This window comes from Microtus ochrogaster, chromosome 5, assembly GCF_000317375.1.
Source record: "Microtus ochrogaster isolate Prairie Vole_2 chromosome 5, MicOch1.0, whole genome shotgun sequence".
NCBI classification, from domain to species: domain Eukaryota; kingdom Metazoa; phylum Chordata; class Mammalia; order Rodentia; family Cricetidae; genus Microtus; species Microtus ochrogaster.
Genome location: NC_022012.1, coordinates 43,298,856 through 43,318,216, shown reverse-complemented (window position 1 = coordinate 43,318,216; position 19,361 = coordinate 43,298,856). Strand labels below are relative to the sequence as shown.

Below are 19,361 nucleotides of genomic sequence, written 5' to 3'. Positions count from 1 at the left end.
TTCTGTTCATAAGCTGGGTCTCACACAAACTCTGTCCGTAGTGTGTTCCTCAGTTTTCCTGGGCTAGATGGCCATTTTTTAAGGTTTAAGGCAGGCCTTGAACTCAGGGGCAGGAGGTTTTCATGTGCCCGTGTGTACACACGGGCATGTATAATTGTTCACGTGTGCAGATGGAGACCAGAGACTGACATCAGATGTTCTCAGTCTTGCTTCAGCTTGGTTTTTTTTCCTATTTATTTATTCATTTATTTATTAAAGATTTCTGTCTCTTCCCCGCCACCTTAAACAAGGGCTCTTCCTGCACCTGGAGTCCACTGGTTAAGCCAGACTGGCTTATCAACAAGCCCCAGGGAGCCAGTCTCTACTCCCAGGATGGCATGAGCCACCTCACTCAAGGGTGGTGGGGATTGAACCAGGGTCCTCAGGCTTGTATGACAGGCATTTACCAACATCAGGCAGCTCAGAAATACCTGTAACTCCAGCTCCAAAGGATTCAATGTCCTCTTCTAGTATCCGTAGGCAGGCAGGCAGGCACACACGCATGCACACACACGCATACGCATACACACACATACACATCAATCATCATCGTCGTCGTCGCCGTCATCCTCGTCATCATAAATCTTTTTAAATTACGTTTATTTACAGGTGCCATGGTGTACATGTGGAGGTTAGCGAATGGATAATTTGGGGGAATCGGTTCTCTCCTTCCACTACAGGTCTCCCATGGATAAAGCTCAGGCCATGAAGCTCAGTCTTAAGGGCCCTTTCCCTTTGATCCGTCTTGCTGGCCTCCAGGATTCTACAGGCCCTTGTAAGAAGGCAGATGACTAGGCCAGGTGATCTGATAAAGTATTTTCCAGTTTAATATTTCGGTACAGTATTAAATCATTTCCTTCATCCATGTGCAAGATAAGAACGTGGGTTGGTGGTAAAGGGACCCCCAAGGTCACACCCTACTTCTCTAGTGCTCAGGAACTAGGTGGCCTTGCAGGAGCCACGACATCTTTCTGAGCGAGCCTTCTTGTCTGCAGAATCGGGTGGATAAAGTAATATCTCTACCACATGGATGCTGTGAGATCCCACGTCAGTAGGCTTTCTAAACCGCCAAGTACTGCTCACACTTCCCTGGTAATTGGAAGGCCGTGGGGGCTATAATGATAGTGATAAGCATTTCCCTTTAACCAAATGTCTATGGCCATCATAGGAAATATGAAAATGATCATAGCTTGCGGATTTGCTTTTCACTCTTCCTTCCCAGGAGGACCTGCTGCCCCCCGCCCCTCGCTGCCCAGTAGAAAACACTGAGCTCAGGTTGGAGGCTGGAGGCACTTTGCCACCCCCCAGAACTCTCTGTGTACTGCCAATGCTACAGCTGACTCTCAGCAACTTTTTTCTACAGGTAATGAAGCCAAGAGTAAATTGAGGCCTTTGTGTCTCAGTGCACTGCATGTAAAAAGCGAAGGCAGACCCTCCGGGAAGAATAATTTGTTGGATAAACCCTCAACAAATATGCTGATAAACTCACAAAGTTCTCGTCTCGTTATTGCTTAATGCTAATTGTATTTCCTCGGGTAAGCACCATAAAAAATTCATTGAGATTTTTTGGAAACAAGATAGCCATTGCATTTTAATTGCTAGAGACCAGAGAGTATAGGAGGGAAGCTTCACAGGGGAAATGTTAACTGGGGATAAACTCAGGAAGAAATCCCCCAAGCTGAAAGGTTCAGTTCCCCCAAAAAAGAGCTAAGGGGAAAACCTGAACCCTGTGGCGAGAACAGCCTTCCCTAAGTGCACTTACCTCAGTGGTGCTCAAAGTCTCAGAGCTCCTAGACAGTTGGTCTTTTTTTGCTGCAGATGGTGACATAGAGGTTTAACTAACTTAAATAATCTAATAATTAGGGACCTGCCAAATTCTGGAGTGGACGAACTGGGGTCAGTATCTACGTTCCAAGAAACACGTACAGGGAAAACTGCACTTCTGCTCAGAAACACGCATGACAGTGTGTCGGTTAATCTTCACCGTCAAGTATTCTGGATTTGGAATTGCCTGGGAAACATACCTCTATGCATGTCTGTGAGGTAGGGAGTTTCCAGAGAGGCTTGACTGAGTCCTGCCATGACTGTGAGTGGTACTAAGCCACAAGCTGAGGTCCAAGACGAAAACACCGACGTCATCTCTCCCTGCTCCCTGCCACTCTAGGACCCTCCTCTGCACAGTGGACCGCATCTTTGTCTTTGAGCCAAAATAAACTCCTTTGGGCCAGGCCGGTGCATCTTTTGTCTCTGAGCCAAAATAAACTCCTTTGGGCCGGGCAGTGGTGTCGCACGCCTTTAATCCCAGCATTCAGGAAGCAGAGGCAGGTGGATCTCTGTGAGTTCGAGGCCAGCCTGGTCTACAAGAGCTAGTTCCAGGACAGGCTCCAAAACCACAAAGAAACCCTGTCTTGAAAAACCAAAATAAATAAATAAGTAAATAAATTCCTTTGGTCATGTATTTCATCACAGCAGTGACAAAAGTAGTTAATACAAGGGGGGAGGGGGGCTTGACCAAGATTATATATAATTTCCATTTAATAACAAAACTCCTTCAACCAGTTCACAGAACTGTCATCTGAAAAATGGCATCCTAGTCCAACTCCGTCTTCCTTGCCTGATAGATTCCTGCCTCATGCAGAGCTACTAGCGTTAGCTCAGAACAGGAATGGTGGGATAGGGTGGGGATCCTGACTTCTATGTCTTTACTTGAGTTGGTCCAACCTTGGCCTCATCTGCCCAGGAGCCCTTGAGATAGGACATCCTCTAGAGTTGGACTTAGCCCTCCTGAGGCCCCTGGGAGAAAGCAGGGCACCTCCAGCATCCTCCTGATAGATGCAATGGAGTCCAGGGAGAGCAGAGGACCAGTTTCCCCGATGCTTCCAGAAATCTCATCTGTCGCGTCTCCTCTTGTCTCTTCCTTTCCTCATCGTTCTCACTCCAGCCCCAGCCTCCTTCCTGCTGCGGAGGCGCTCAGCTCAGGTGAGAAAGAGGAAGGAGAAATCAGAGCCTTAGAAGAGAGGCCAGTGCTGCAGCTGCTGGCCCTCAGTCTGGGACGATCCACAGGAGATCCACAGTTCGGCATCAGAGGTGGCAGCTGCTTCTCCTGTAGCTAGCGGACCTGCCAGGGGGCCAAGAGACATAGGCGTCTGTGTCACAAGGCTGAGAAAAACAGAACAAAACACAGCCAGGATGGCTATGACCAGAAAGCCTGGGCTTACCAAGGGTAGGAACTTGCCATAGGTCACCCCCAAAAGACAGATCTAGGTCACAGACTCAGTCTACCCTTCCCGGCTAGTGCTTAAACCGCTAGAAACCCAGTGGGTTTTTGTTATGTATCCTTTCTTTCTCCTCCCACTCTGGCCAACATTCCTAGACCCATGTCCAACCCTCAGAATGTCCCCAGTGTCCTGGGGCAGGTCCTTCGGAAACTTGGGCCGCTCTCCTTCTCCACACTCACCTGCACGGTGTCATGGATCCAGTCCAGGAACTCTGCTACCTTGGCATAGACACCTGGGTGATTAGGCTCTGCACAGCCACGACCCCAGCTGACCACCCCTACAAGGTGCCACACGTCACCACTGGGACACACAAGGGGTCCCCCGCTGTCCCCCTGAGGAATCCAAATGAGCAGACACTAAGAAACAATACTCAGAGCCATCTGGTAGAGCAGCACCAGTCCACCACAAGGAATGGACTCTCCTGGTAGAGAGAGAGAGGCTCCTTCCTCCTGGTGTCATCTGCTGGTCTCACTTCCCATAAGCCCTTAGTGTGGACTCCCTAAGGAGTCTGGCTTCCCCAACCCATGTGCACTAACCAAGGGACCAAGCTGATGCAAGTCCCCTGCTCCCACCTTCCACCACCAGCAGGTCTCCCGCTCCTCCCTCCACTACCGGCCACACCTGGCATGCGTCTGCCCTTCCGTCCAGGTAGCCAGCACACAGCATGCGGTGTGTGAGTGCCCCGCTGTACACGCATGAGCTGTTGCAGAGGTGGGTACTGAGCAGAGGTACCACTGTGTCCTGTAGCGTGTCTGAGCTATAAGCTGTAGGAGACACAGAGTAAAGCTACAGGGTACCAAACTAGGCCAAGAAGGCAGAGCATCAAGAGAGAAAAGAGTTAGAGGTCCTGAGGACACAAAGACCCAAAGAAGGAAGCTTGGGCAACGCTATGGACCTGGGCCAGAGGACAAGAGTCTGCCAGATACCCAGCTGGGAATGAGGAGAGAAAGAGAAAGACACAGTATACCAGATGCTGAGCTCATGGAGCTCCTGGCACCAAGAGCAGGGGAGTGAAAGGGCCTGGACTTAGGAAAAACATTCAGTGGTTATTCTCCATAGGAATACTCCAGCAGGAGAGACTGAATACCCTGACTTACTAAGGGAGGAAAAGAGCGCCATTGTCAGATGACCAGGGGAAGGGGAAGTGCTCAGCTTAGAGAATACCTCCCTCCCTATCTTATACTGAGGGCCCTGGGAGCTCACTTACTATGGCTGGGGTCGGTGTGGCCCCAGCCAGACACCCAGCACTGTGACCCTCTTGGAAACTGCTGCTCCTTGGCCGGCAAGCACACAGCGCCCACAGTGTCTGTGGAGAGGTACAAAGTTCAGGTCCTGGCTCAGGCTGGGCTTCTCTCCTCATCCCCTTCTCAAGAGGCCTGGGACCTGGCCTCTACCACCAAGATTACTAGACAAATAGGTTGAGCAACATCCCACCTTGGGGGTGAAAGTTCGGCTCCCCAGAGAAGAGGGCAGCATATTTGCTACTCTACCCAACCTAGGGGCCTAGAGGGAGAATGGGAAGCCTTCTGGCACTGGAAACCAAACTCTAACAAGACCCATTTGTTAACAAGACTTTCTCCAGAGTGCCTCATCCTTCTTGGGACTCTATTTCAGGAAGTGTGTGACATATAATATGAATGGAACCTAATATGTTTCTATGTAGCATACTGACATTCCACAACATAAACATACTTCCCTCTGTCTGCATCTGGAGAAAGACACCGTTTGGTGCTAATCCATGCCTCTTATAATGCTCTCAGTCTCCCATCTAACCAGAAGAAGCAGGCCCGGGCTCTGCAACTTCTACAGAAGGCTCTGGCAACCGAGAATTTTATTACTGGTTTGTTTTCAAATTACAGATCTGTGTGTGTGAATGCATGTATATGTGCACACAGGACTGTGAGTGCATGCATGTGTGCATGTTTCTATGCACTTATGTGGCTTTTGAGAAGGGGGCATCTGAGCCACAATCCAGGCATGGCCTTGATGGACAGGTACTGCGGCAGGAGGAACCCTGGTCCTGGAATCAAGACTTGAGCTTGGGACCTATTTGTCCTTCTCTAAACGTCTATGGTCTTGTCTTATTATATTTCCTTCATCACAGTTGTTACGAGGATTGAGGGAAAAAAAGATTTAAATAAATAAGAAATCTCTTTTCTCTAATGTATCACAAAATGGCTGAACCTGGGTCCAGTCTGGAAACAAGAGTGAAGCCAGCTATTGGAGGAGAAGGTACAAGTGAGGTTCTGCTTGGAACCTCAAAGCAAATCCCCTCTATGCAGCCCCACTATGAAAAGGGCCTGAATATTTGACCTCAGAGAGCCTTACAAGTGTTATTGTAATTCAGTTTCAGAAGGTACCCACCCTATGATCCCCAGTGAACTGAAGGACATAAGATTGGCAACACTACAGGAAGCCTTAGGGATCAGCTTGCCCCTCCTCCCACTGGGCTCTGTTTCTTGGTCACTGCTGCACCCAGCCTGCTCGTTCCAAGGCCAGAGTCTCACCTGAGAAGTTGAGCGGAGTCCGGAGCTGCAGGAGAGCCACATCATAGTCATGGTTCTGGGCGCTGTACAGAGGGTGGGGAATGATCTTGTCCACCATTGCTCCTTGCTGTTGTCGGACGGCACTGTGGCTGACCAAGCCTGCATGCACCCGCCAGCTGGACAGGCGGGACAGCCTGAAACTGCACACAGAAACCTCCTGAACCCAGGGAGGAAAAGGCAGGGAAGATGGTGGGTGGAGGGGACTCTTGAGGAAACCATTAGTGTGGCCACTGTCACAAGCCTGTGAGTTTCTGGGACCCAAACACCATGCCTCTTAATATTATCCCGGCCAGCTGGCAAGACACTGGGCTGAAAGATAGTTCAGTCAGCAAAGTGTTTTCCCCAGACAAGCATGAGGTTCTGAGTTCAAATCTCCAACCCTCATATAAGCCAGGCATAGCACCATATGTCTATAATCTAACACTAGAGAAGCAGAGACAGGCAGATCCCTGGAGCTTGCTGGCTTACCCACACACCCACACACAGACACAGACACGTAATTAAAGATAAACATTAAAATATATAAAGTGGAAAGCAACTGAGGGAGTCACTTGACATTGATCTGTAGCCTCCACATGTACATGCACAAGCTCATACATACTCACAAGTATGCGTGCACACACACACATGCACAGAGAGAGGAAGGGAGAGAGAGAGAGAGAGAGAGAGAGAGAGAGAGAGAGAGATTATTGGCCACCACTCTCTCCTGCACAATTTCCATCCAACTTTTATAGCAAGTGTGAAAGACCTTTTTTTGACACCACGACTTCCCTCAGTCCTCTCTCTCCACTTATGTGAAATCCTGAGGGACACTCATCCCTCCACTAGACTGTAAAGTGGAGATCAGATTGTCTGCCATACCTACCACCAAACCTCAATCATTCACCACCGGTTCACTTCCACCTCCCCAGAACCTTTATTGCGTGCCTATCATATTCAAGGAACTGCTCTAGGCCCTGAAGATGTGGCAACAAAGAAACCTAGAAAGGGACTCAGTGGTGAAACAGACTGATCATCTCTGCCCCAGTATGGCTTCCAGTCTAATGGGAAAAGGACACTGTGCAGAAGCACAAAATGTTGTCAATGCAAAATGGAATGGAAGGGAACTGGGGAGATGGTTCCGTTAGAAAGGTGTTCACTTTGGAAGCATGAGGACTGAGTTCAAATCCCCAGAACCCATTTAAAAGCTGAGTGAGCATGGCAGCCCACTGGAAATCTCAGCACAGAAGCTGGAGACAAATCCCCAGAGCAAGGTGGCTAGCCAGACTAGCCAAATGTGCTAGCTCTGGGTTCAGTGAGAAACGAGAGATGCTGCCTCAAGGTAGAGAGGAGAGAGTAGTTGAAGAAGATTCCTGACACCACCCATGCCCACAAATGAGCATGCATGCATGCACTCACACATACACACACATCTACACATACAAGGGAACATGCATACACACACGGAGGAGAGGGGATATAAAGAACCAGTCTTTGCATTATTACTGCTCTTCATGCAGAACTGAACTTGGCACTAAACAAGCACCTCCTTGGAGACTGTGGACACAGATATGGTATCCAGGACACAGCAAGACACAAACTAATAGGTGACCGACTCACCTCTCATTCACTCCTAAGACTTACCTGTACATGCAGTGGGCAGCAGTCACTACCCAGTGGGGTGCCAGCACAGAGGCCCCGCATGTGTGCCGGGAGCCAAGCATCACACTCGCTTGCCATGGCCAGCGCCCAGAAGCCACCGCCTGACCGCCAACTATTCGAGAAGCCAGAGGTCTTGCCCCACACTCTGCCAACAGAAAAGGGTAGGCTAGACAGAGAAAGGGCTAAGTGCAGAGAGCCTGTGTAGACAGTCCTCATGTGTTATTTCAGATTCTAAGTAGGGGGACAGGAATGAGTGTATTGATTACTTCAGCCTTTGCACCTGCTGAGAGCAGAGACCAGGTCTGCAGTGTCTATGGAGATCTAATGCCCACCCACTGGTGTCCAGGTGTGAGAAGGGACTGATAAATAGATGGACAGATGCATAGGCACGTGGGTGAAGAAACCCGTAAGCTGTATATCATTTGGCTCTAGTCCACTACCCACCCTTAGTCTTTTGAAGCTGCTGGTAGAGCTTGCACATCCACAGTCAGTAGTAATTCCACCTATCGGGCCCTTCAGACGGAAGGGGCAGGGTGGCAGTAGTGACCATTAGCCCAGCACAGGGGCTGGTAGCATACATGACAGAGACTCAAAAGGACTTTATTTGGGCAGGTTGTATCTGCAAGGAGTCCAGCAGAAAGATAGGCAGGCTGGTAGGCAAGGACCCTCCAACCCAGCTCACAGGTGCATACACAGAAACCTAAGCAAGCCTCCATACAGGTCTTCCACACTCGGGAGAACTGGAAGACTCCCCTCCTCCCTCTGCCAACTTCCTGGACACAAGATATGACTCACCAGAACATTTGAGAGAAACAATTCGGCCAGAAGGACAGCTAGCGCTGCAAAACAAGGGTGTCCCTAAGAAGCTAGGCAGTGCCGCCCAAAGGCCATGCACACCAAGGGTATGGAGAGTTGTCAGGGGATTCTCCACAGTTTTGTTTTGTTTTCTTGAGATAGTGTATCATGTGACCCAGGCTAGACCCCCAACTCACTCTGCAGCCAAGGATGACTGTGTACTGATCTTGCCATAGCTTCCCAAGTACTAGAATTTCAGGTACGCCCTGCCACGCCCGCCCGCCTCCATAGGTCTTCAGACCATGCTGCAGTCCCAACCTTAAGATGTTCCCATTGAGCCGGGCAGTGGTGGCGCACGCCTTTAATCCCAGCACTCGGGAGGCAGAGGCAGGCGGATCTCTGTGAGTTCGACACCAGCCTGGTCTACAGAGCTAGCTCCAAAGCCACAGAGAAACCCTGTCTCGAAAAACCAAAAAAAAAAAAAAAAAAAAAAAAAAAAAAAGATGTTCCCATTGTCACCATTTTCTTCCCACCCCTCACAAACTCTCAGGCCCCTCCCACCACGCTCTTGTTCTAGCAAGCCTCAACTCCCTTTGACCCAACACTCTCGTCTTGCCCTTCTCTCCTCCTTTCAGCTGCCCAATCCATGGTCTACTTGGTTTCTATTTTCCTAACCCTGTAGCCCTTCCACCCTCCTGGAAAAATCTCAGAGAGAAAGGGACAGCTGGGGTCACTCAGTCTCCACCATTCCCAAGAGTGGCTCTGGGGTTTGGGAGAATGTTCAGGTGGATAGGGCCAACACAGCTTCAGAGCAGGGATGGCACCTCTGCCTGCCCCCATTCCCAAGGCTTCAGGCAGTTTGAAGGACACTAGGCTGGGCAAAGACCTCTCAGCTTGTGCTGTCTAGGGTATGGTAAGAGGCTTGGTTCATTTTGAGTTCCTTTCTTTTGGACACTATTTGGTTTTTTCCTCAGATACCAGAATTATCCAAGCAAAGGTCAGCCACACAGGTCCCTTGACTTGGTTGGTGTTATGAGCTTGGCCCCAAATGTGTGTTGGCTGGTTACTGGTCATACTGCCCCGGATAACACTCTTTAACCCCACTGCACCTCAACTTCCCTACCTGTAAAAGTGAATTATGATTTGAACACAAAATGACAGCCCCCCCCCAAGAAAAAAGCTCATGGGCAGAGCACCTGGTACTCACCCCGTGGTACTACTTTTAGAAATTCTGGAAATTTCAAGCAGTAGAGCCTAATATCCTTCTCCGTGATGCTCTGTCCTAGCACGAGGCCAAGCAGCAATTGGCTGAACCATTCACAGCTGTGGACCAAGGAGGTCTTTCTTCCTCTACATTGCCTGTCTTGTGTGTTTGGCCACAGCAATGTAAAGTTAACACAGGGAGACTAGGAGGACCATTCTAAACCCTGTTCCAGTAACTAACAACCTTGGGGTTTTTTGTTGGTTGGTTGGTTCAGTTTTGAGACAGTTCTCCTATCTGACTCTGTAGTTCTCCTGACTGACTCTGTAGACAGTCATGGCTGACTTTGCTGATCCTCCTGCCTCTACTCTTGCTTAGAACTCAAGCAACAACAACACACAGTTTATATGGTACTAGGGATTGAACCCAGGGCTTTGTGTGTGTTAGGCAAGCACTCTCCGACAAGCACGCTCAACGCCAGGGTGGGGTGAGACAAGAGCTACATGCCCAGCCCATAGCCTCGCATTTCTTGTGTGAGATAAATACTGTGTGGCAGAGCGTGTGTCCTGGGTTTGTGGTTAAGCCTGGCAAACGGCCTTCTCTGGTCTCATTACACTGCCCATGCCCCCACCATCGGGCTCCCCTGCAGGAAGACCTGCCTAGACTGCGTACCGCTCACCTAATCCACAGCGCCCTACCTGGGCTGCCATGCCTCCTGGAGGAGACCTCCTGGTCTAGCAGACAGCTGAGCGAACTCCCGGGATCTGGTGAGCTTGATGTCAGACAAATTCACCGCCTTGTGCTGAGCGAGCCTTGGCAGAGGAGAGAAAACAGGAGGGAGTCAGGAGGTCAGAACCAGACCGTGCATGAGCCGTGCCAGCATTGTGGACAAGCAAGACCATGATGGTGACTTCTGCGATCCATACTCCCCACTCCTGTCCCCCCACCAGCCAGCCAGCCAACCAGCCAGCCCTGCAAGTCTGGCTGTTACCTGAGGTGCCCAAGACTCTGGCAAATGCGCATCCCCAGGGCAGGGTTCCAGCCCTCATGGCAGACCAGGAGCCAGTCTGGCCGAGCCCTTATTTGTACTTCAAGCAGGAGATCCTCGCCCATGATTCTGAAAGATACTGAAACCACCGTGTGAAAACCCTCCTGCAGCCAGGGTGAGATGAGACAAGAAAAGCTGAACACATGGATCACCCCAGGTCAGCTTCCCTGCTCCTCTGGGTGTCCAGTCAGTACAAAACACCACGTCCCATCTTTCTGCCCATGTTTCTGGTTCCATGTTTCCATCACGAGTTTTAAAATGTGCTCCGAGGCCAGTGAAATGACTCAGCAGGCAAAGGCACTTGACAGCCCGGGGCTGAGTCCCACAGGACCCACCTGATAGAAAGAGAACCAATAAGTTGTCCTCTGACCCTGGCATTCATGAGATGGTATATATGCATATACATGGGCATGCACACATAAAGGAAATAAATAGGGGTATTCTGTCACACTCCATGGCGACTGCCATACACACGGGCACGCACACATAAAGGAAATAAATAGGGGTATTCTGTCACACTCCGTGGCGACCGCCTTACCAGAAAGCAGTTTACCATCCTCAACAGAGGTGAAGGCAATTTTCCCAAGATCATAGGATCAATAAGGGATGCATCCAGGACTTAAGTTGAGTCTCCTGAATTCAAATATTGTGATGATAATAGTTAATAATTATCAACTGCTTTTTGTCCATGTTGTTACAGGTGGAATTTTTCACATGCACACTCTCTCTCTCTCTCTTCCCAGGCAGAAACTCCAATCCCTCAGTGTAACTGTGTTTGGAGACAGAGCCTTGAAGAAGGTGATACAGAGGCTTTGCTCTGCAGCTTGGTTAGTACAGCGCTTGCCTAGTATGCACATAGCTCTGGGCTTGCTGTCCAGTGCGTAAACTGGCCATGGTGGAGCTAATCCCTACACTCCGGAGGTGGAAGCAGGAGAAGGCCGTGCTCAAGCTCTCTTTGGTTACATACTGAGTTAGAGACTAGCTTAGAGATGCTAGATTCTTAACTCAAAAAAAAAAATTAAAAAGATGAAATGAGGTCATGGCATTTTGGTCCAATAGGTTCAGCATCCTCCCAGAAGATTCCAGCTCCTTCATTCTTTCCTCCCCTGCCCTCAGAAAACAGAAGACATGGTGGTGCATACTATGGGGAGCCAGGAAGAGAGCCCTTACCAGGAACCAAAGTACTGTACTTCTAGCATCCAAACTGTGAGAATAAATATGCACCCTTTCCCCATCTGTAGTGTTTTTTTTTTTTTTGGTTTTTTTCGAGACAGGGTTTCTCTGTGGCTTTGGAGTGGAGCCTGTCCTGGAACTAGCTCTGTAGACCAGGCTGGTCTCGAACTCACAGAGCTCCGCCTGCCTCTGCCTCCCGAGTGCTGGGATTAAAGGCGTGCGCCACCACCGCCCGGCTCTGTAGCGTTTCTTATGGCAGGCCAGCTGACTAACGCAAAGGCTCAGAGTAGCTTCTTTTGTATATTTGCACACTTAAGTACTCCAACTTCATACAGTAAATACTTTTATTTCATTCCCATTGTGTATAGAAAGAAATGAAAGCTCAAAGAAATAATGAACCACAGGCCATGCATCTAGCAAAAAAATAAGAAAACCCAGCCTTGGTCTGACTAAAAGTTAGAACTTTTTCCAACCTCCAGCCTTTGGGCAGCGTTATACTGTGTGACCCCCAACTCTTCCCTGGAACAGGGAACAGTAGGGATAGCCAAAGGACAATATGGAATGATGTCCCCAGATATCCAGGTGACTCTGTTGTTCACACACTGCCACCCCATACCAGCTCCTCTTCCCTAATACTTCTACCTCGTGCTACCCTAAATGACAAGCTTCCTTCTCTTCTACCGGCCTGACCTCCTCACCACGCCCCAACTAAAGATCAGAACCCTCCTCAGGGATGCTTCCAAATCCTAAATCGGAGATCAATGCTGCTAGATGGGCCTGGTCAGCACCCTCATCCCAGGAGAAGAGACAGACGGGTGGTAGCAAAGTGCTAGTCCTTCATTTCGGTCCTGAAGCTAGGGGAAGGGCAGGTTCCTGTGGCTTTGAAGGGGTGGCCCACCTGTTTTGGGAAGCGATGAGAGAAGCTCTTCCTCTCTGCTGACTCCTGGACAGCTCAGATTCATCTCCTCCTCCTGCAAGGTCCCGGAGATGGGGGGAGAGGCAACTGGCCATAGATACAGTACTTGAGGGAAATGTAAAGAGAGTCACAGAGAGGCTGGGGGTAGGGAGGGAAACCCCTAGAGGGGTTCAAGTTGTCTAGCAAGTCAGTACTGCAGTAGAGGTAGGCCTACCTCCTAGAGAGTCCCTATCAGTCATATTGCCTATAGACGGACCCCAATCAATCTGTAAGGGGCACAGGACTGTGTCAGACTATCCTGTGCTTCTATTTGTCTGTCTGTCTCTATCTCACTAGTAACAATTTCTAGGGAAAAGAAAATTGACTAAAACCATGGATTATCCACACAAGTAGCAGGATTGTAGGACCAAACTGTTCTCTCTGAGTCCGTCCTATTCCATGGGTAACCATTTCTCTGTCTTGCTGTCTACACAGCACAGATGAGAGAGGAGCTCGCTCATCTACATACAGTGCCTGTTCAGCATCTGCTCTGTCTCCATGCTGCCCCCAGATCCTGTCCTCCACCCCTCTCCAGACAAAACGGCCCAACACTGACCTAGGAGCCATGAGCCGACCCCTGCTCCAGCCAGCAGCCCCAGGGCTCCCAGAACTGCACAGCCACGCTGCAGGCAGCACCAGCGCTGGGACTGGGAGACTGTGAAGAAAGCAGAGAGTTGCCTGAGTTTCCTGCTTCTGTCTGCAAGCTTTCCTCCACCGCGAGGCACTAGTAAGTTCTAACAGAAATTCACCCCTGCCCCTTGGGCTCCAAGTGGTAAAGGATCTGAGCCCTGAAGCCCAGCTCCCACTTGGTCCTGAAGTGGGAAGTAGAGCAAGTAGGGGATGAAGAAGGACATGTTCGTCATCCTCACATTGACCCTAAAAGAGTATAAGGGATAGAGGAAGAACATCCTTTGCTGACCCCATCCTGTCCCTCGCAAATGGCCCCATGTGACCTACTGGGTTGCCGCCGGTCTCCCAACTCTGTTCTGAAGATCCCAAGTCCAGGACCCTCTTCTGTGTACCGAACCTCCATTGGGCCTGGGTCATCCAGTGTTGGACTCTGAAGAAAGAGTTGTTGGAAATCCAGGGCTGCCAAAAGAAGACCCACTCTCACCAAGTTCCAGCTTCTAATCTTAGTCCTGCTCCTGAGGCTAACTGGAAGTCTCTATTCACCTTGGAGAATCCCACCCAGGCCTTTTCTGCTCTCCATGGGTCCCTAACCCTTTCTGCTTCACTCTCATGTGACTGCAATAGCAAAGGGAAAACTGGAATCCAGACTTGCTCCATTCCAAAGCCATGTTCTTCGTTATCTGTGCCCTGTTCCTACCTCCCATGGGGATCGAAAGGGCACCCCCTGAGATCTGTCAACATCCCACCCTAGGCACCTTCATTCCTTTCTACCTCGGGAAAAAAGGGCACACACACACACACCATTCGTTCCCCAAAAGTATTTGGCCCAAGTATGTAAGACAGCATAGGAGATGCTACAGGGAATTCAGGATAAATCAGCATGGCCTGGAATTTCTCAAGGGATTCTCAGCCTTGTCCCTTAAGGAAAGTCATAGCCCATGTCAAATGACCAAAAAGAATTTGACTAAAGCACCCAACAACATTCAAGAATTAAGAGGTGATCTCACTAAGAAAATCAAGGAAGACACCTAGAAGGGGACGTTTCTAAAGCAGTGACCTCTTGGGTGAGTAGGGTCGGAGCTGATGTGTTTCTATCAAGCATTGTGTAGTCCAGGCAAAGGATGCTGGTGAAGCAAAGACAGGGTGGTGAGAGAGCAAAGAGCAGAACAGCTCACATGTGTGCCCGAAGCTCTTGACCCATGATGCGAGGTGAAATAAGATCACCAAACAGTTCACAATGAAGTCTACAGCCTACCCTGTGGGCTTGGATAACTCAGACCATCACTCCAAACTTCAATCTTATCATTCATAAAATGAGAGTGCTAATTCCTACTTCCTAATGAGCAAATTCCCCCTCCCCCCGTGTCTTCTAGCTGCAATGTGGGCTAATTTGGGAATTTTACCATCATTTGCTTTCACAGGAGCCCCTAAGAAGAACGTCGCCCCCATGTCAGCTTGAAGCAATCTTAGAGAACGACGTCCCCTCTCCCAACAGAGTTTGCCCTCAGGGTTAGGGACATCTTTAAATGATTGGTTTGGGGTTGAGGGGATGGGGAGATGTTTTATGAAATTAGGACTATGATAAAAAAAAAAGGGGGGGGATTAACTGGTGTGATGGGATGATTGGTATTTGTGAATTACTGTTTTTAGAAAATTGTATTGGTACTATTTCCTGTATATTGATATATTGAATATTGAATGTGAGTATTCCTACCTCTAATTTTGTAAAAGAGTATGCTTATATTGTATTGATACATCTACCATATTACAATGTACATTTCTACCTCTGATACTATTTATGTAATATCATTGTTTACATTTGATATGTAATGACATTGTTTACAGATGAAGATCATTGTCTTCATATATTGCATAGTTGTTTATTCTCTTAATCTTCAAGTTAGATAGATATTGAGAATTATATGTTTGTCATGTTTATTTTTAGGTTAATCATGTCTTTTAGTTACCTAGAGATTATATTTAGTATAGATAATATAATCTTCAGCCTCTTTAAAGAGCTGTAGAAAAATGGCCTTTAATCTAATCTAGAATTCTGTGCCTATGAGACACAATTACTCCTGGCAACGCCACTCTACTCCCGAGAGAACATTGAGCACCAAAGACACTCCACTGGGAGCTTGTCTTTTTGGCAGAACTGGCCTTTGGGTTAAGAAAAGCCCATACCTCAACTACTGACAAAGATATGAAACAGGATTGTCTTATCTTGCCAAGACAGGGTAGGATAATTCTAAGAAAGTTTCTTGCATTTGATAATGGCATGTCAGTTATGTTAGGCCTTAGCCAAAGTTGGTTGACTCAACATTGCGAACAAGAATTTGGGTGATTGCCCAGGTAGTCAGTTGTCTCTGTCATTTTTGACACATTTTGGATATTTCTCATTTGTTAAGTAACATTTATTCCCTTCTCAGATCTTTGACGGAGTTGAAGATTATATAATTGTAATTACTCTCTACATTATTTAGACTTCTTGTGATAGAGTGTCTGACAAAACTTTTGTTCTCCATATTATTTGTTACATTTATTATTTGTTATTATTGTTTATAGTTGTAGTTAGTTTAGTTCTGTCTTATTTAGACAAAAGGGGGAGATGTAGAGAGACCCCGCCTTTTGGGGCGGGACAGCCTCGGGCGAATGTTTTTACTAATGAATTGGAACGCGAGACTGGAGCCCTTCCTGTTTCCGGTTTTATGGTGGATCGGTGGATCGCTGAACTCCGGGTGTGTGAGTGTGCTTTTATATTAAAATTGTCTTCTTGTACCCACTGGCCTGGATTAATTAAATACGCCTTCAGCAATGGATAAAGGGTGGGAGACAGCCCAACCCACAGAAAGGAGTTGGAACACTGGCCTGGCCATTATTCTCCATGTTCCCAAGCCAGAGCAGCTATGAGCATGGTGGTCCAGTCTTAAAAGCGCCCAGTGATCTTTGCAGCCTCCACATTGAGATAAAGCTTTCGTTCCATAGCTCCTGGGCTTCTATGATCTTACCCTTCCTCATCTCTCCATCCTCACTGCGGCAAAGCTCACTCCAACACACTGTGTCTTCCTCAGCATCTTCAGGCACTCTCCCACTGCAGAGGCTTTGTGTCTGCTGCTCCCACCTACACAGCTGTCTCCTACTGACCCTTCGTTTCTCCAGCAAGCACCCTTAACTAGAGAGAACTTATCATTGACCTATATGGACCTCACTTCTTTCTCACTTCTGTACCGGTCTATGTATTCCAGGGACTGACACAAAATAGCAATACTATTATTAAATAAATAAAGTGTAAAGTGCACAAATATAAGGAAGGAAGCTGGGTGGTGGTGGCCCCATGCCTTTAATCCCAGCATTCGGGAGGCAGAGGCAGGTGGATCTCTGAGTTCAAGGCCAGCCTGGTCTATAGAGCGAGTTCCAGGGCTGCTCATGGGTGTGGACGCGGGTCAAAGAATCCCAGGCTAATTCCAAAAATTCCAATTATATTTTCTTTATTATAAGGGGCTAACTCATGAAACAGGGACGAGAAGTCCAACTCAGCTGTGTAGCGCAGGAACGAGAGAGAGAGAGAGAGAGAGAGAGAGAGAGAGAGAGAGAGAGAGAAAGTCCTGGGTGGACCTACGGTTTTCTCTGGGTACCCAAAAGGTTATGCCTTTTGGGTCCAAACTCTTAAAGGTCATTGGCTGACAATAATTGTTCCCCATTACAGGACAGCCAAGGCTGCACAGAGAAAGCCTATCCCAAGAAAACACAAAAGAACAAAAGGATAAAGAAGAAAGGAAGGAAGGGAACGAGGGAAGGGGAGAGAAAGGAGGGAGGAAGAGAGGAAAATAATGTGGCTCAATGGGCTTTATAAATTATAAAACACGAGCTACCTGTTAGTTATAATAATATCAATAAGAAATACATGTAAGCTGTAAATTCTTCCTTGAGGAATTTGCAATCCAATCCAACATCCTGAAATTGGACTCTAGCTGAGCGTGATGGTGCATGCTTGTAGTCTCAACACTCAGGAAGTGGAACAGGAGGATCACAAGGCTTAAATAAAAAACAAAGAAGAAGAAGTCTGGAAAGATAGCAAGACAGCTCAATCAACAAAGTGCTTCTGTGCACTCAGGAGAGTTCACATTCTATCCCCAAAACCCATGTAAACCCAGGGCCTGGTAGCATAAGATTTTAACCCCAAAGATAGGTAGATCTCTGGGGCTTGATGACCAGCTAGCCTAGTCGATCAATAAATTCCAGGCCAGCAAAAGACCTTGTCTCAGAAACTAAATAAATAAATGATAGATAGATAGATAGATAGATAGATAGATAGATAGATAGATAGATAGATCGATAGATAGATAGATGATAGATAGATAGATGATAGATAGATAGATCAATCGATAGATAGATCAATCGATAGATCAATCGATAGATAGATAGATGATAGATAATAGATAGATAGACGATAGATAGATAGATAGATAGATAGATAGATAGATAGATAGATAGATAGATAGATAGATATAGATAGATAGATAAGAAAAAAGAATCAAAATGGGTAGCACCTGAGGAATGACAATTGGAGTTGTCCTATGACCTACACATGTGTACGCATGAATGCACACATGAACACAGACACACTCACACACACACACACACACACCAAACTGTAGTGATTCCTACTTGCACATCACCTTTCCCTCTTGACACATTGGATTGTCCCAAGTGATAGCAGAAGCCTGAACCACTGACTCCAAAACTGCATTATCTTAGGTGTGATTTTCCTGTGTTAACAGAACATCTCCCAGATCCTGCCTTTGTGGCCCACTAAACTTGTTTTCCTTGCCTTCCATCTATAAAAGGAAAGCCTGTCAGCCTTACCTAGTGCAGACTCCCAAACCATACAAAAGAGGTTTCCCCAGCCTGCCAGTAAGCCCCCAAGACAGTTGAGGTAGCACACAGGGCAGACTCCAAACCCTTCCTACAGAGTGAGATACCAGCCCATCTCCCCACACACAGTCACAGTTAAGGTAGGACCGGGCCTCCCACCAGTGGCGGGCCATACTTATCCTGGAGAAACATAGCTCACAGTGTGTGTCCTAACACACATACTCCATCTGTGCCCAGAGATGAGAGCCAAGGACAGCAGGCTTGGGAAAACCAAAACAAAAGTAGGGAAGTGGCCATAGGCATGTGTGTTTCTTCTCTAAGGATGTAGTTCCTCTTGAGTGGATACCCTGTCCAGTCAGAGAGCCAGGGTCCATTATAAAAAGGGTTCTGAGGCAGACCCAGCCTTTCCTCTTGTCTCAGTATCCCAGAAGCTAGGCTCCAAGGCCAGCCTCTGAACAAACAACCTTACGCAGGCACCGACCTACCTCAAAATGCACCTGCCCAAACCCATGCGGTAGCCTGAAAACACAGGCCTTCCATAGGAAGACACCCCTTTGGTGTTCTAAGGAGGAGGCAATTTAATGCTTTGTTTGGCATGCCAAGGGTAAACAGCGTCACCAGCCCAGAGCGGAGACTGGAAGAGAAGAAAACAGAAAGCAGTCTCTGGAGAAAACTCTAGCTCCTCAGTCCCTGCTAGGATGCAATCCTTTACCAGAGCTGCCAGAGGAGGCTCTTCTACTGGTCTAGTCCTGGGAAGGGGAGTGTGGGCAAGAATGGAGGGCTAGCGTGGGGCACAGCCTTACCCTGTGACTCAGTTGCGTTGATGGAAAGCTGTAAGGTCAGCTGGGCAAGGCGCGGCTCCTGTCCTCATGTCAGGATTGATTCAACAACCCAGCCAGCGTGGTTGGAGGATGAAGTCTCTCTGGTTCACACACGGCCCCTTCCCTTGTCTCCCACCCCTACACACATAGACACGCGCCAGGGAGACAATGAACTATGCTCAGGTCTCATGAATAGGTCCCTTGTTGTAGAGAATCGGGGCAAGGGCTGGGTTGGGCCTGGCAGCCCCAGCCCCTCCTATCTGCTAACTGGAAGCTTGGAAACAGAAAAAAAATGGATTGGGGGGGGCAGGACTATTGTTGCTTAGCAATCAGGTCCCTTGTGCCCAAAATATGTGTCT

The 19,361-nt window shown here is 48.2% G+C and overlaps 1 protein-coding gene across 3 annotated transcripts; it reads right to left on the bottom strand.

Moving 5' to 3' along the window:
• Window positions 1-2,490: 2,490 nt before the first annotated feature.
• Tmprss5 (transmembrane serine protease 5) lies at window positions 2,491-19,123 on the bottom strand. Of its 3 annotated transcripts, none has more exons than XM_005347285.2 (13): window positions 18,985-19,123; window positions 13,634-13,765; window positions 13,233-13,331; window positions 12,620-12,742; window positions 10,492-10,627; window positions 10,199-10,312; window positions 8,300-8,343; window positions 7,487-7,649; window positions 5,825-6,003; window positions 4,525-4,623; window positions 3,939-4,081; window positions 3,497-3,649; window positions 2,491-3,157 (listed from the first exon to the last, which is right to left on the bottom strand). In XM_005347285.2, the coding sequence occupies exons 2-13, from the start codon at window positions 13,707-13,709 to the stop codon at window positions 3,149-3,151; spliced, it is 1,338 nt and encodes a 445-aa protein (XP_005347342.1). In that variant the 5' UTR covers window positions 13,710-13,765; window positions 18,985-19,123; the 3' UTR covers window positions 2,491-3,148. The 3 variants fall into 3 exon arrangements, with proteins under 3 accessions (XP_005347342.1, XP_026635383.1, XP_026635384.1); XM_026779582.1 differs by having other exon boundaries at window positions 13,634-13,736; XM_026779583.1 differs by lacking the exons at window positions 13,634-13,765; window positions 18,985-19,123 and having other exon boundaries at window positions 10,492-10,617; window positions 13,233-13,303.
• Between the last annotated feature and the right edge of the window lie 238 nt (window positions 19,124-19,361).

Coding starts and splice junctions, on each gene's coding strand:
- Tmprss5 (XM_005347285.2), bottom strand. CDS start 13,709: ATGGAGGTTCGGTACACAGAAGAGGGTCCTGGACTTGGGATCTTCAGA. Junction 6,004..7,486: donor GCTGCCCACTGCATGTACAG/GTAAGTCTTAGG, acceptor TTCTGTGTGCAG/TTTCAGGCTGTCCCGCCTGT. Junction 4,624..5,824: donor GACTCCGCTCAACTTCTCAG/GTGAGACTCTGG, acceptor ACCTCTCCACAG/ACACTGTGGGCGCTGTGTGC.